Below are 17,592 nucleotides of genomic sequence, written 5' to 3'. Positions count from 1 at the left end.
ATTTGCAGCCTTTTAATTAGTAGATAGCCCCAGTCTATTTCCAGTTATCCAGGTATACCTCAAAATCCAGGTATCCCTATCAAGAACAATCTTCCACCACTTGTTCCTAGGAAAGTCATAATTTTCTCAATCTTCTACATAAGCGACCTTTTGAAGGGATAATATTACAGCATGCCCTGCAGTATATGTGAAAAACACTATTGCTGATAAGAATTTCTCTAAAATCCACCTGAGCAATGACTTGCAATCTGGCTCATCTTCATAAATGGTTACTGCCATTGATATAGAATTTTTATATTGCAATTCTAACAGTTTAGTTGAAACAGGCCATACATGAAGGGAGGACATTACAGAGGCCAGTGCCTCCAGCTGAAGAGAATGATCTAGTTCTCTTTTTCTGGTTAATCATAAATGTTTCTTTAGTGGGCAATAAAGAAAAAGCAATGGCTTTGTACAGTCATCCCTGCAATGTTCTGAGATTCATTAAGAAATAAGATTTGCTCAGATAAAAAAGGTCATCTAACAGAAGTAGGCTTAACATCAAATTTGCTAAGAACTAACCTGAATTGTAAAAAAAAAAGAAAAGAAACAAAGTAACACCAGGGTTGCAGGTTCGATCCCCATAAGGGGCAGCCGCATATTCCTGCATTGCAGCGGGTTGGACTAGATAATCCTCAGGATTCCTTCCAACTCTATGATTCTAGAGCCCTCTCATGCTTGTACCGTAAAAAGCACATAAGGAATATCCTGTTCACAAAAGCCATCACAAGAGCTTTGATATATAAAGCTCACATATTGAGAAGAAAGTTGACCTTGGTATGTAAAATTACCTCTCTCTCTCTCTCTCAAACTGTGCTGTAAAAGGTTTTTGTTGTTGTTGTTGTACATTTCCTTTGAGTCACCTGATGTCATTGTGATGTCATGTGGATGAGATGTGGGCAGCCCTGCCCACCTGTCAAAATGGCTCACAAATGGCGGGGGTAGTCAGGATCCAGCCCACCAGTTAGATCCTGTTCTCTACTCTTGATCTGATCCAATATTATTTTCCTCTCAGCGACAAGATAGATTATACCAGGAAACCCACAAGCAAGATGTACCCACAAGGCATTTGTATCTAAAGTTTAAAAATCACTGCTGGAATGGGAGACAAAGGATGAAATGGTAAATGGTATCATATTAATAGGTGCACAAACATACAAAGTTTAGCTTATGCTGCTGCTCATAATCTAAGCCAAGGAAATTCAGCATGAATTGCAACTTGCAGTAACAATGAATTATAGTTGTTCCGTTTGATGCACTGCTTGCACAGTCTGTAACGCCTTCTGTCTGCTTGAGGGTGTGGCATCTGCCATTGGGAAGGAAAACTAGTGTGTGTTGTCTGTTATACCAGGCTGACTTAATTGTGCAGTGGACCCCTATTACATAGCCTTCGGTTGTTAGCTTTGATCCTGAGATAGTTGGAACCAAACTGGCTAGCACCTTTCCATTAAAACTGCCCCCCTGACCTTTTAAATCATGTGCATTCAAAAATTATATAAGTACCCCACATCTTATAATCGTGTCTAAAACTAGCTGAAAAGTAAGTGAGAAAATATTGTAATCCTTCTGTGAGTTATGATCAATGTATCTTATCAGGATTTTTAAATGACACATTTCAGTTTAAGTATAAATATATAAAAGAATAAATGTGTAATTGAGTTTATACTTTATTTTAGAATGTACACATACATAAATATATACAACTAGACATCTCTCTCTCTATTTGCATTTGAAAGAGTTCAAAATCAACTTATGAGGTTTAATGTGTATAATTAGTGAGTGTTTGAATATAAAAAAGGAGAAAATCTAGGAGAAAATGTCAAAAAGGCTCAATAACAAAGATGTAGTATTCTCTTGGCAAAAGCTGATGGATCGCTTGGCATGAATTCATCTTACGGTTCTGTTATTCTTTCTTCTACAAAGATGATATATACACCCTTTCTAAGAGTTTGCATAGAATTGCAATTTGTTGTTGTTACAGACTATAATGACCCTTGGGTATGCACCTGATTTCCCTACTAGAATTACTTACTGTTCCCTGCTCCACAACTCTATCAGTTTCTAACTATATAACAGTTTGCTTTTTGCAACACAGAAACAAAAATGTAATATAAGGGCTTTTAGCATGTAGTGGAAGGATACAGAGACATTGGAAAATTAAAGGCACAATCCAGCAAAAGTGAGTAACAAGAAATACTCCATAGAAAACAGTGGAATGGAACTTAGACATTATAATAAGTTCCACTTATTGAGTTGTTAACTTTTGCAGGATTGTACTCAAAGTACAGTACATAGTTAAAAACTTCAAAGGGACATTATGGGCACAATCCAGCCTACATCTGGTATTATTATTCAGGATATGGTCATATACAAATTAAGAATACATATCAATGAAATCATTATTTCAATCATGATAAAGTTTATGATAGTGGAAAAATAGCATAAATATTTTGAGTGAGATTGTCTGATGTGTTGCTTCCTTTTATGTGAATGACACTCCTTTCCTTTCGCTGGCAGTGGATTTGGATATGGTGCTTTAGGTATTTCTTTGTAAAGTGCATATTGATTGCCTTAAAACATATCTTAATTTGTTAATGCCACTAGTGGCAGCATGATAATATATAAATGCAAGTAATTTCTATGACTAATTATTTAACAACACTGCAAGTAGTAATTCTTTGGATTATCTACTATGCTTTACATACAGCAGATGTGATTTGATTGTTTAGGGACGTAAGGGTAGTGCTGAAAATGTTTTACTCTCTTCAGGAAATCCTTGCTGTGCATACAAATTAATAGAACATGTTGAAAACAGCCCCATATGTAATAACTTTATTAAAGGCATCATTAATGCAAATGATTATTAGGACTTTGAGACAGCTGGACACTGTGGCAACTGCAGAAATGCGGCTGCCACAGGCTGCTGGCCACAAAATTAGCAGATCATGCTTCTAAAAATGATGTAATCAGCAAAACTGTATACAATGTTTTGTTACTTGACAGGAGTGTGTTACTGACAAAGATAGATACTGGGACCTTAAATAATGAGTTATTCATGAAAAAAATATAATTATAGGTTACCAATGTATTTTTAAAATTTATGATCAATATTGTGCTAGGACTTTTCTCACTTCCTTAGTTGTTGTTGTTGTTGTTTTGCCATACTTTGATGATTTTAGATGTCTCTTGAACAGTGTAAATGCAAATATTTGCATACAGACAAATGGCAGATACTTATTACCAAGTAGCAGCAGCACTCGTGAAATTAAGAAGCTAAGAACATAAGACTGGCTCCACTGGATCAGACCACTGGCCCATCTAGTCCAGCATCCTATTCTCACACTGGCCAACCAGATGCTCATGGGAAGCCTCACATACTTTTGAAAATAAAGATATTCTAATGGTTAGACAATGATAATCAAATTTTAAAGGAATGCCAGTCAACCAATGCTTTTTACTTTATCGGCTACCTGATTTTCCTTTTAAATCAATGTATTAACTAACTCTTAAGCCATTTAAGTGGTGCACGTGGGCTTGAAGACTTATCCAGTGACCAGGGCATAGCTAGGGGTTGGTTAGGTTGGTCCCTACCAAGAGTGCAAGCCCAGAGGGGTGCAAAAATCGTGCCTTTCCGCTCTGGCTCCTCTGCTGCTCTGCGAGGCTGAGCAGGGCATCGATACAGTTCCACGCTGATACAGCTCCTTGCCAAGGATGCAAGGCAGTCTATGTACGCCTGTGCCAGTGACCCCAAATCCTCTGAGCTGCCCCTCGCTGTCCCCCTCACCATGAAGTGGTGAGGATGCTTCCTTCCCTGCCCCACCCTCGCCAAAGTCTGTATTGCTGAAGGAGGAAGTGAGAAGTGTGACACTTTCCCCACTTCCTCTTCCAGCTCTATGGGTCATATTCAACTAAGACTGTACTCAGAGTAAACTCACTGAAATTAATGGATCTAACTTTCTCATGTTCATCAATTCCAGTGGGTCTACTCTTAAGTAAAACTTACTTGAGTACCCCCCCTATGTGCTTTTCCAAGGCTCAGAACTGTGTAGCTGAACAGAAAGCAGAGCAACCAAAAGAGTGAGAGGGAATGTTGGGAATAGAGTTGAATGAGGTGGGTGGGTAGGATATACAGTGGTACCTCAGGTTAAGTACTTAATTCGTTCCAGAGGTCTGTACTTAACCTGAAACTGTTCTTAACCTGAGGTACCACTTTAGCTAATGGGGCCTCCCGCTGCCACCAGAGGACGATTTCTGTTCTCATCCTGAAGCAAAGTTCTTAACCTGAAGCACTATTTCTGGGTTAGCAGAGTCTGTAACCTGAAGCGTATGTAACCCGAGGTACCACTGTACAAGAGAAAAAATGGAGAATGCCAAGTTGTGGGGGGGAATGCATGCACACAAAACAGAGCTAGTAAAATGGATCCTCTTGAAATTGCATTTTTCAGGGGTTTCCTTCACAACCAGACTAAATTACCTCCATAGGCTAAATTGTAAAAATGGTGGGATCAGGTGCTTCCCAGGGCTGCCATTGTGCAAAAACATGGAAATGAGACAAGGCTCTTTAGATATCCACATAATTTTTCAAGATATCTAACACCCACCCTAAAATCATAAGTCACCTTTATCCATTATTCTATGATTTATTGGTTTTGTTGCCATCCTATGTAAAAACCATTAAGATCTTAGAAAAGCTGTGCCTTGAATCAACGTTTTTGTTGTGCTGCCAAGTACTGGATCTATGATTTTACTCTATTGTCTACCACTGGGTTATTTTGATAGGGCTTTTGGGGGGCGGGGGGCTTATTAAGTCATGCTATGCAAGACCATACTTTTATTCGGACTCCTTGGACAAACATGAATCTTTGTGTGTCCCACAGGTTCAAAAAGGTTGACAACCCATGATCAAAGTATATTTTAAATAGATCAGTACAGATGATTTTGTTAGTTTTGCTAGTTTCAAATCACTAGCCACTACTTTTATATAAATTCCATTTGTGTCAGGTCCGTATAGTTAAAGCTATGGTTTTCCCAGTAGTGATGTATGGAAGTGAGAGCTGGACCATAAAGAAGGCAGATCGCCAAAGAATTGATGCTTTTGAATTATGGTGCTGGAGGAGAATCTTGAGAGTCCCATGGACTGCAAGAAGATCAAACCTCTCCATTCTGAAGGAAATCAGCCCTGAGTGCTCACTGGAAGGACAGATCCTGAAGCTGAGGCTCCAGTACTTTGGCCATCTCATGAGAAAGGAAGACTCCCTGGAAAAGACCCTGATGTTGGGAAAGATTGAGGGCACAAGGAGAAGGGGACAACAGAGGACGAGATGGTTGGACAGTGTTCTTGAAGCTACTAACATGAGTCTGACCAAACTGCGGGAGGCAGTGGAAGACAGGAGTGCCTGGCGTGCTCTGGTCCATTGGGTCACGAAGAGCTGGACATTACTAAACGACTAAACAACAACAAAGGAGGCCACACTACATGGCAGTCCTCCTTGGTGGTTAGAGCCTTTAATCTAACATGATAACATGTTATTCCTGGGGGGGGGGGGGGCTTTTACAACACAGTCCTCAGAAGCAAGGCCCAATGACTTATTCTGAAATGCCTAGGATTAGTTGTAAGTAACAACTATGGACATATTTAGATGGACACAGTCTGCTGTATCAGTGAATTTATTTCCGACTAAATACTGACATTATTTACTATACAGAGAGATTTATATAGATTGTTTTTAACAATGCCACCAATCTTGACAAGGGGGGGGTGAGGCAGCACCTACAAGTCTACAGTAGACAAATAGACACAGTGCAATGGGTTGCTGGATAGAACAGAATTGCAATGCCAGCTTCCTGCCAGATGGATTGCTGTGGCTTACTTGCAGGGAGAGGCAGAAGGCTGCAGTGCAAACGTACTGGCAGAGCTGGCTGGTACGTTTCCACTCCACCAACTTCCCATACCACTTTGCTCCTCCCCAACCTCCAGTTACCCACCTGCTGGAAAGCTACCATAGTGGCTCCATTCAGGGGTGGCCCATTCTGATTTTCCACCTGAGGTGAAGGGGACGCTGCTTCCCCCCTCCAAGCCCACCCGCTGCCAAAGCCTCACTTACCAGGGTTGTGCATCAACAATTAGAGCAAATATTTACCTTACTGACATATTTCTTTATCTAATTTTAACTCGCCCTTTGTCAAGTGATCTCAGGTCAAATTACATTAATTATAAAATCTATTAACAATGATTTTATTTTTTAAAAAATCAGAATAACTTTTATTCTGAAACAAGTGTCCCATCAAATATATTATCCCTGACCCAGCAAGGAAAACCCACATGTGAAAGTAGGCTGGATCTAGTTTCTGATGCAAATAAGCACGCAAAGTTCCAATTAGGACTATTAGATGTTGCATGCACAATTAGGAATGCCTTCATATCACATATTTACCCTATATTGTACATGCCCAGGTAGCTGTATAGAGCTTTCTAAGTTTGATCATATGCACTTGATCATATGTAGATGGCCGTTACACACTTTAATCCAGACCACTTTTAAAATTCAAACAAACATGCAGAATTACATCACAGGCAAATTTAGTTTATTAAATTGATTTTTTTGGGGGGGAGGGGAGCTAATAAGTGTGCAGAAGCAATTGTGTAGAGGCAAATATGTAGAGGCAAATATTCCTATAGTGTGTACTTTTTAGAAGACAGCAGCCCTTGCTGCAAGGGGGTACCTTTGATTTAATACTCCCCTCGCCTTAGCGAGAAAATACAAAGCAGGAGAAGGCAGCATCCGTCCCCCACCACGCTTTTTTTTTTTTTTTTTTGCAAAGCTCTGTGCCAGCTGCCCTGTTTTTCGAGGCTGATGAAGAGAGGCTGTGAAGTGTGCGTCTCCTCTTTCTTGCATGTTACCATCGCCACTAGAGCTGCAGCAGAAGGCGGAAGGAAACTCCAGTCCGCGTTTTCCATGTGCGCTGGAGTAATCAGAGAGAAGTGGATAATAGTTGTTAGAGCTCTCTCCCTCTCTCTCTCTCCCCCTCTCCTTCTCTCGCTCTCTCATGCCATGCTGGGCCAGATAGGCTCAGCCAGACGTGTATTTACCCATATCCGGGTTAGAGAGGAAAAGAAAAAAGTTTCATTTAAACCTGAACAAAAAACTTTCAACATGAAATCACACAGCAGGAACAGGCACAGACCGTAAGGCATTCTTACCATTTCTAATCTCCATCAAGGACTTGGGGAGGGGAGTTTCGGTCATTAAAAAAAAAATCGTGTTGTGTGTGTGCGCGCGCGCGAAGGGAATGATCAGCAGGCTTTTTTTGTTAAATCGTTCGTTTCCTGAATTGTGGGGCTTTTGGGGGGTTTTCCCCCTCCCCACCCCCATTTGTTTTGCCCATTTTTTTCCAGGCTGGAGGGGAATTAATTGATTTCTCTCCCCCACCTCCTTGCAATGTTGCAATGATCATGGCCGCGCAAGTAGCAGCGGCTCCGGCGGGTGCGAACAAGAAAGGCAAAACCCCGAGTTTGCCGGGCAACTTAAGCCAGGATCTCAACTCTGGGGGTCCCGTGGCAGGCACCGCAGGAGCTGCTGGACCGGGCTCTCTCTTGGGGGTCGTAGATGGGACTAACAACAGCAGCAGCAGCGGCGGCGGCGGCTTGAATAATGTAGACCACCATCTCCTCCACCACCAGAATGAACTGAACATGGCCAATAATGCAACTTCTGCTGCCGCCACCGGTAATAACAACAGCGGTTCTTCCTCGGAATCGGTTCTGAAAGAAGCTGGAAGCTCGTCGGGTTTACCTTCCTCTTCTTCTTCTTCTACCCCGGCTATGGAGACAGGGCTGCTCCCCAACCACAAGTTGAAAAGCGTCGGAGGCGATCACCCTGCCGCCGCCGCCGCACCTTCCCACCACCCCCATGCCCAGCACCAGCACCCAGCTCACCTCCATGCCCAGCACCCCCATGCTCACCACCACCACCACCACCACCACCATGCACTTCCACACCAACAGCTAAATCAATTCCAGCAACAGCCGCCGCCTCAGCACCATCCGATGCAGAATAACAACAACGGCGGCTGCGGCGGCGGCAGCAGCAACAACGGCGGCGGCGGTGGCGGCGCTGCTCAGCCCAGCAGCGCAGACATGGAGCAGCAACATGGAGGAAAAGACAGCGGCTTAGGGGGACAGGCCGAGCCCCAGAGCCGGCCACAGTCCCAGCCCTTGGCGAATAAAGGCGGCGGCGGCGGCGACGAAGAGGCGGCGACGCCGCCGGACAAAATGGGCGAGCAGCACCTCGGCAGCCGCTACGACCACCCCGGCTTGGGACCTTTGAGCGGGCAGCCACCGCCGCCACCTCAGGGAGCGGGCAGCGGCGGAGGCGCTGGAGGAGGCGGCGGCGGGCCCTCAGCGGTGGGTGTCTCGGAGTTTAATAGCTATTACGGCAGCGCTGGCGGCGGCGGCAGCAGCAGCAGCGGAGGCGCCTCCTCAGCGAGCCGGGCTGGGCCTTGCTTTGATCAACATGGCGGACAACAAAGCCCCGGGATGGGGCTAATGCACCCCGCGGCGGCCCCCAACAGCATGGACCCCCTGCCCAACTCGCACGAAGGCTACGCCAACAGCCAGTACAACCACTACGCGGGCGCCTACGGCCGGCCTGGCGGCGGCAGCAACGCTGGAGGAGGAGCAGGAGCGGCGGCGGCGGCTGCAGCAGCAGCAGCGGCGGCGGGAGGAGGCGGAGGCGGCGGCGGCTATGGGGGCTCCTCGTCTGCCTTCGGGGTGCTGAACTCCCCCAGGCAGCACCAGCAGGGCATGATGCTGGGCCCGGGCGGCGGCGGAGGCAGCCTCGGCAAGGCGTCGGGGTCTGCGGGCTTCCAAAGGTTCTCCGGGCAAAACCAACACCCGTCTGGGGCCACCCCAACCTTGAACCAGCTGCTCACTTCCCCCAGCCCCATGATGAGGAGCTATGGCACTGGCTACCCCGATTATGCCAACCCCACTGCTGCCCCATCGCAGCAGCAGGCTCAGGGAGTAGCAGCAGCAGCAGCAGCCGCCCCAGGAAGCCAGCAGGCAGCAGCAGCAGGCATGGGCAAGGACATGGGTTCCCAGTATGGAGGTGCAAACCCAGCCTGGGCAGCAGCACAACAAAGAAATCACCCGGCTATGAGCCCTGGAAACACTGGACAGACCATCAGCAGGAGCCAGGTAACAATAAGAACCCAAAAGAGCAAGCAGTGTGTTGTTTCACTTGCCTGTGTGTGTCTGTCTTTACTTTCTTTCTAATTTACTTTTCTCCTACTCCATCTCAACTCCTTGCTGCCCTCCCTCACAGGGTTGGATAATGCACAGTGTCTGACTCTGATTAGGTCAGAAAGACATCATGGGGAGGGGGGATGACTTTCCTCCTAAAAATCAGACCATTTCATTTATACAGTTGAACAATACACAAGACCCACTGTACCCCACCCAGTGCTCCACTCTAGACTTATTAGAAATCTGAACACACAAGGCCCAGAGGAAAATCACTTTGGAATGGGAAAGGGAGGAACCAATGCCATAACCAGCAGAGCTTGCAAAATCACACTCTCTTTCCTTTCCTGACTTGATCTATTTCTCTTTTAGGTTATTAGAAAATAGTGTCACTTGGATAGAGTTTTATATTGAAACTGAGCAAAAACAGTGTAAATATGTTGTATCTATGCTCCACAGTAGTATAAAGAGCTTCACATCCTGGTTGTTCGAATGACTTTCTCTTTTGGCATGTTTCTCATGTCCTCACAACCAATATAAAAATAGTTTAAAAAATATGCGGAATGTTATAATTAGATAGTCTCTGTGTTTGCTCTCCCTTTACGGGCAAACTTTACGCTTCGTTGATTGATGGAGGAGAATCTAACGAAAAAGGCGTGAGTATTGCAAGAGATCAACAGTTAGTGTTTCTGGAGGCTACACAATATTTCTGATCAGTTGTAGGCTGCGAATTACCAATTCAGTAGGCATCAGATCATGTCTGGACGATGATCGTAAAAAGTTGTCTTTTTGCCACCTTTAAAACCATAGGAAATAACTCAGAACTCTTGATGTTTCTTGCTCGGCAGTCTGAGCCTAAAGAGTGGCTTGATCTCCTTTGCAAGGTTTGGAATTTGAATTGTGGAGGTAAACTGGCTGTAATAGTCTCCAGACAGCTGCCTCTGAGTTGACATCTAATCTGCCATCTGATTGGCTCCTCTCTCACCATTGGGCATTTAGCATTGCTGATGTAAATAGAATTGCTGAGCAGTACAGTCACAAAAATTCTTGCCACAAATAATAACTGAGCACTTTTGCTCACAGATGCAAGGTTACGCATTCTTAGAAGAAGCTGAAATAATTGGCAGGCATCTTTTGATAGTTGAGGTTAAGAAGGATTCAGCAAACAAGGGACTGTTATGTTAAAAAGACAATCTTTTTTAAAAAAGAATGTTTTAGGTGATCATTGGATCTTCACTGTTTAAATTTATGTGTAGTTTTCTTGTTAATCAACGTTGGAGATTTTCTTTATTTTGATGACATGGATAAATCTTTTAACAATTGCTTTTTATTTAAACCATTAGGGCTTTTTTAAAACAAGTGTAATTGTAGTAGAACATCTTGTGGAAAATCTATGCTGTAATCTGCATTTGTTTGACTGAATTCTACATTCATACTATTCTGCATAGTATTATACATTACTTATTTTTAATGCAATATATATTTAGTGGCATTAGCTTTATTTGTGTACTTGCTTTGAGGTTTGTGTCTCCAATATCTTTAGATATGTGACCTCTTGTATTAACCAAGGATATATAATGTTGTCACTTTTTTGTTTAAAATTATTTTTAAAAAATCCAGAAAACCATAGATGTTTTTTAAAAATCTGTTTTGCATTTGGATTTCATTGATTAGAAACAGCAGGCATCATGCTTCATTTAGTTCTGTTGATATAAAAAATAAAATACAAGCTTATGCTTTGATTTTTAAGGAAGTGAATTATGTTAAAGGAGTAACAATATATTTAAGTTTTATTGGGGACCTTTTCCATCCTTAACAAGATGATGTTATTATGGACTGTTAAATCTTTGAATATGCTTTCAGGGACAGTGGTAGAAGAAATAAATTCCCACATACAGTCTTTGGGGACTCTCAAAGCTTGGTTTCAGAGTAAAAGACATTTTAAAATGATTATGTCCTAGAGTAGACAGTGACTGCAGTAGTGACTGATGGGTTAACCTGAGAAAAATAATTTGAACCTTGAACAGACTGAAAACATATTTGTCTATTGTCTACAGTGTGTTTCTTTAATGTTTTCGTTTCTCTTCCTTTTTTTTTCCTTAACGGGGAAGTAATAATTTAGCGAGTTAATCTTTTACTCTTTTGAATTTTCTGAGACAAAAGGGTTAGTTGAAACCATTAGGTAATGAAGATGTGTATGTGTAATCTCATAATCAATTTTAAAAGATTTGCTTTGTCTCCTTTGTTTTAAACAATAGACTATTTAAAACATACAGCTTTAATAGGTAGAAAAGGCATAGCAAGGAGGATTGTAGATGCGTGTTACTGTTGTGTCTTATTTAGCCCCAATAGGTGTTACAATTATTTATTATTTATTGGAATGAAAACAAAATCATAATGTCCTTATGAATCTTGGAATGAACATAGTTTGCACTTAACTTGTTCACATCCTGCTTGTAGTAGCAAATATCTGTTTGGTACTATTATGTAGGATGTGATTTATAATACATATTCTGGCAACATTCTTTTCTTTGATACTTTACATAGTATTTGTGATGAACATTGATCATTAGTATTCCCCCCCTCATTTTATTACAATTTAACATCTTTCCAACTGATACATGTAATTAAGAAGATAATGGAGGTAAACTGGTAGTTCTTTTAAAATAACAATGTAATGAAGGCAAAAAATAATAAACCAGTTACTTCGTTATACATAAAATTCTTAAAAGTATAAATATACACTTTTGCTATTGTATTCCTGTGGATGAACGCTCTGTATAGTCTTAATGTATAGAATAGAATATTTACCATCTCATGTGAGTATATTGGGTTTAATACCTAGCCAAATATATGTGTGCTATATCTGTTTAAAAATGCACATGTGTGTGCATATTAATGTATAGCTATATTTGTACAGATGTTCACAAGGTAATTGGTGATTCTAATCATAACCACTTTAACCTTCCCTGTAAAATAAAAGAAGATAGAATACAATACACTACCTGAAAGCTTTATGACGTTATTACTTATTGGTGTTGACTTGTGTTTTTAATATGTGAGGAGATATTCTAACATGACCAAGTATTCTATCTCATTTGTTTTAAAAACCCATTTAAATAAAATTTGGTTGTTATTTTTCATAGCACTTGCCAGCTACAAAGAGATCTCCTATTGCAGAAAAAGGAAGGAACACAGATAAAGTCCAGTTCAAGTGTGTGCTTCAGCTTTGCAGCATTAGTCTTCCTGCAAATAAGGTCTATGATAATACATTTAGGAGTGACACACAAATCTCATCAACTATTATTTTATTATTTACTAGTTTTGTGACTGTATGGCATGAACAGCAGAAGTCACATGACTCAGTTCATTAGAGCTCACATTCCAGGGATATAATTCACGTTAGATATAGATAGGCACATAAAGTGCAATAGTACATGTTTCCTTTTATCACCATGTTTTTCATTGAATAACTAATTTGACAAAATACTGGCTAGTTATTAGAAAAATCTGTTTAATAGCTGATTTTTTAAATGCATTCTTCTTGCTATGGAGACTGTGTATCTATTAAAGAAGCTGCTTCCCTCTCTGCAACTCGTGTTTATGCCAGCTGCATCCTATTTTGTCTGAGCTTTGTCTTAAATAAGGATAGTGGGACCAGAACCCAGTATTTGGAGACTTTCTGATAAATGTCAGCTGGATGTCTATAGATTATCAGTATACTAATGGGAGAAAATTACTCCTTTTCAGATTTCGGTTTGGGACCATAATTCTCCATCTAGAATATATTGTAAAAGAGCAATACCAAGAAATTAGTAGCATCTCTTGTTACTGGTAATTATATTATTAACACGGAGGGGATCAGTGTGTACACTACAGGCTGCAGTGTGCTAAGAATGATGGAATACTGAGTTTTCCGTAGGAATTTATATGCAAGAGTGCTGCATGTAACAATAGTGGTAAATTAGTTCATTTTGAACAGGCTTTCCACTGCCTTAAATGTTAGAGACAAGGCTAAATCTTGTGTTTGTTTTCCTTCTGAAAAATATATAACTAATAAATGTATTTAGACAGGATAAAGAAAACCCGTGCATATTAGACGAAAATGCTTCATTAAAACAAAGGCCTCAGCCCTGGGACCTTCATGCAACAGCAGCAGGGAGTGCAAAGTACTGCTTCCAAGGATGTTCTCCATCTGGTAGAAGCCCAAGTTCAGAGGGGTACCTTCTTTTCCACCTACCAAGCAGCTAATGACCCCAATTATTTATTTAGAATGTGTTTACAGGAATAGCATATATACTGATGACAATTGATATATGATGATAAAAACACCTCTGGGCCTATACAGAATCAGATTTGTGTCCAAACACAAAAGTTACTTTACTTTTGTAGATTGGGTCGATCAGTGTTCTAGAATTTTGTATGAAGCTTAAATGCGGATAATTGTTTCAAATCCTTGTGTGTATTTTCTTAATGCTGTGACTGAAAAAAAAGCATGTCAGTTTTTTGGGGGGTGTGTGTGTGGAGGGAGCACAAAATTGGGGAGTGGTGGTGAAATCTCTAGGTACGATGGTGACTAGACACTTGGAATATTTTTAGTCATGTTCATTGTGCTTGCTTAAGCATGTTAAGTTCAGGGCGAGTGACCTGAAATGTTAATCTGCTGCAAGTTATGTAGTATATGGCTTATATGTGGGGTTTTTTGTTCATATAACTGCCCCTCAAGCTTGTTAAAGCATCAAAATTGCCTTGCATTTTAGTGCTATTTTTAAATGTGCCATGTATTAGAAGGCACTAAAGATTCTCTGTGGATATGTAAAGCAGTGGTACCTCACTTGCTGTGCCTGCTCAAGGCTTGAGAATTTCAGATCCCAGCAGTGTTTAGCTGTGGTAGGCTAACCCATTGGAATAAATTTCAGTATTGTGATTATAATGTCATATGATAAATATGAATTTTTCAATTTTGGGGCTATTTACATAGCTCCAAAATGCTTTTTTATGTTTAGGGTGGTATTTGAATTAATTCAGGTTTACTTTGCCAACATGCCTCAGTGGCTTTAAAATTTGTTTTTAAAATTGGGGTAGCATTAATTTGGGTTCCATTGAGTAGGCTGTTGTCATGTGTTGCCCACCGCTCAGATAGGAATGCTTACTTAATTTATTTAGGTTTTGTAAGCCACCTTTCAGGGCTGTACAGCCGCCTTCAAGATAAGATATGAGGAGTATCAATGTAGATATGAGTAATTACAAAAGTAATGCTTGTTTGTGAAAATGAGGCACTTTAAAAAGAAATATGCATTTATTTATATAATGCATTTCTGGTTGAATTGTCTGTAAAGGACCTGTATACAAATTTAGAGCCAGGTTCAAATATAAATATATATTCTGAATTTAAGTCTCTTAAGTGCTGCCACAAACCATTCCTATTACTGAAACCACAAATTAAAGATGATTTATACATATGGGCTAAACTGCTGCTTGTTTGCCCCCAGATAAGAAGTTTGGATGGGGGAATACATGGAGACATGTTATACCAAGCACTGTAAAGCATGACATTATGTTAACATCCCCAGGTAATTATGTTGCAGCTTAACTTGGGGCCCATTGCAATACTTTAAAAAATATTTCTAAATTGAAATACTCTTCACGCTTAAAACTTCCAAAGCAGTAGCTGTTAGTCTGTTGCAGCAAAAACAACAATGTGTTTTAATGGCACTTTAAAAGGTTGCTATGACATAAGCTTTAGTGGACTTGAGTCCACTCTTCTGATGCATCATCAGATGTTCCTGTATAATTGTTAAGAGAACTGACAGATTAAACAGGGACAGTTTCTGAGCACAGCATGATTTCAGTGTAGTGTGTTTTTTATGAGAATACATTTATTTTGCTCACATTTGACATGCAAAAAATTAAAATGGTCAAGCAAAGCTAGATATATGTTCTGTATGTTTGGATAATCGTCTCAAATTTGAAATAATCCTATAATACTAAATGTGTATGTATCTTTTTTCCAGATTACACATTCAGCGACACCTGTGCAAGGGTGTCAGCTGATGCAAAATACTGTTAAAACTATATTCCACATGCATGTCTGAGGGCTTAATTTGATACTTAGAACTATTTTAGATTCAATTACAAAATGGAGCATTTCAGATAATCTTAACAAGATGAAAATGTGTAAAAGACGGAGGATATTGAATGCCACATTACTATTTAAGGGAAGATCAGACTATAAATTTTGGTTTGGCAAGAGGTGTAGATAAATCAATGAACAAACAAGCATTAGAACCATAGTTAAAATAAGAATGATACCTGTATTTGCCTTGTTCATCTCCCACGATGATGCTTACTTTACATTCAGTTGGCTTGGCAGAAGATAATTTTTGCCATATAAAGTCCTGATTAGTGTTAAGAGGACTGTAATAGAAATTGTGCTCTGTGGGATTGCAAGTCAGAATATATGTTGTTTTGTAATTCATATAATGGACAAAAAGTTGGATAAAATTGTTTAAATTATAGTGTAAAAATGTTTTCAGTATGCAATATCTACAGTACTTCTAAAAATAAATCAGGTATTCTGTAATGTGAAGTTATTGCATTTTTATATTATGGTATGTTAATTGGGGAGTTTATATGATGGTTTTGGTCACATCTGCTTTAATAAATAATAAAAAAGAGGAAATGGTTTATAACAAACACTTTTCTGTAGTTTTGGTGAAATAGAGAAATTCTATGATATGTGAAGAAAAAGTAATATTTCAAGAAGGAAAAAATAGTATCTAACATAGTTTAAATAACATCTTGTATTTGATGTGCTTTTGTACTAGAATTTTACTTATTTTATGGACATAACTTATTTACCCTCTCCCTTTCCTCTCAATATTTAGAACTTCTGTTTAAGTATGTGAATTCTGGATTTTGTGATCTACATCTGCTTTTTCTTTAAAAAATGATCCATTATGTATAGGCTTACTGTCCATATCTATCTATCTATCTATCTAATTTCTAGAAGGACTGAGGCTGCTACTCAGTTTTATAGGCTGGATAAATATGTCGTGAAGACACTTGCACCCAGTATTATATTACTTAGCCTACAGTCCTAACTCTACATACCCAGGGGTAAACCTCTTGGATTAAGTGGAATGTACATCTGAGTAAACATGGTTAGGATTGCAGCCTTAGTTTTGTTGATTCCTCTGCCTTCTTAATAACAACAGGTTACAGAACAACTGAGAATTAATAAACAAGGGATTGTAGAAAGATACAAAGCCAAATCAATCCCTCTATCAAATACTAGTCTTCCTTATCTGAGCTTTATGAGTTAGATCCACCGTCTTCTGTATTTCATAGCAGCTGTTTTTTTTACACCTTTTCTGTTCAGCTTGTTGCGCTTGAGTTTTGTGATAGTATGATAGGATATCAGATTGGGAATTTTTTAATATAATGACTGTTCAGATAAATTAATTAGTTGTAGAGGAAACTAATGAATAGCTGCATTTTGCAATTAGGTAAACCTAAGTCTTATTGATTGCAATGGCAAACCGATTATGTCTGTTATTGGCAATGAAAGGGTTTAAGCCAATTGTTTCTCCAAAACAACGCACTTAATTTTTTTGAGAATCTTTTTGAACAGGTATTTTCAGTGGGATTTTCGTCTCTTCTCTGGAGATCCTTTGTTTAACATTGAGGAAACGTAAAATGTTTGGCCTTATGGTCTAAGACTGCATTGCTAAGTAGCTTGTTTCTACTTCAGTTTTCCTGAATGTCATGCAAGGTATTTTTCTTCCTAGTGCTGTGGCTCCATAGCTTACTTACACAAGTAAATCTACTATATTTTGCATACTAAAACATGACTTGGTCTTGCTTTTTCACACAGAAGTTAAATGATTTCATAATAAATATTTATTTCAACTAAAACTTTGTATAGCTTGATGTTGATCTAAATTACAATTTGATCTTTTCTGACAATGCTAGCCTTGAAATATCCTGCAAAATAGGAATGGGCCCAATTGTTTGCAGTTGTGTTTCATAGGTACAGAAGAGTCTTTAAAGCAGATTTGATTATTTGAGTGACAAGAGTCATTAGAATAAATCTTTTGGCAAGAAAGAAACCTTTCAAAGTATGATTTTGTAGTGCAGGTCCATATCTACTCCAGACAGTTCCTGACTGAAATCCATTTTTTTGTCAATTTTAATTTCCAGAATGAAATGAGAGAGCCTAATTTATGTGATGAAAGTTCAGAATACCAGAGCTGTATGAATTGTACTTATGAGTCAGTGAGTTTGTTAAAATGGCATAGGAACATATATGA

General features: G+C 39.8%; 1 protein-coding gene across 13 annotated transcripts in view; it reads left to right on the top strand.

Annotated features, from left to right (window-relative positions):
* Positions 1-6,944: 6,944 nt before the first annotated feature.
* ARID1B (AT-rich interaction domain 1B) overlaps positions 6,945-17,592 on the top strand; it is a 345,967-nt gene continuing 335,319 nt past the window's right edge. For 5 of the 13 annotated variants that reach the window (XM_028723753.2, XM_077925873.1, XM_077925874.1 and 2 more), the window contains exon 1: positions 6,967-9,235. In XM_028723753.2, coding sequence (XP_028579586.2) covers positions 7,487-9,235 — 1,749 coding nt within the window. In that variant the 5' untranslated portion in view covers positions 6,967-7,486. Of the gene's footprint in view, positions 9,236-17,592 lie in introns of all 13 variants that reach the window. The other 8 variants (XM_028723755.2, XM_028723752.2, XM_028723750.2 and 5 more) reach the window with 4 other exon arrangements.

This window comes from Podarcis muralis, chromosome 3, assembly GCF_964188315.1.
Source record: "Podarcis muralis chromosome 3, rPodMur119.hap1.1, whole genome shotgun sequence".
Lineage (NCBI taxonomy): Eukaryota > Metazoa > Chordata > Lepidosauria > Squamata > Lacertidae > Podarcis > Podarcis muralis.
The sequence above is the reverse complement of the archived record's forward strand: the minus strand, read 5'-3'. Positions and strand labels throughout refer to the sequence as shown.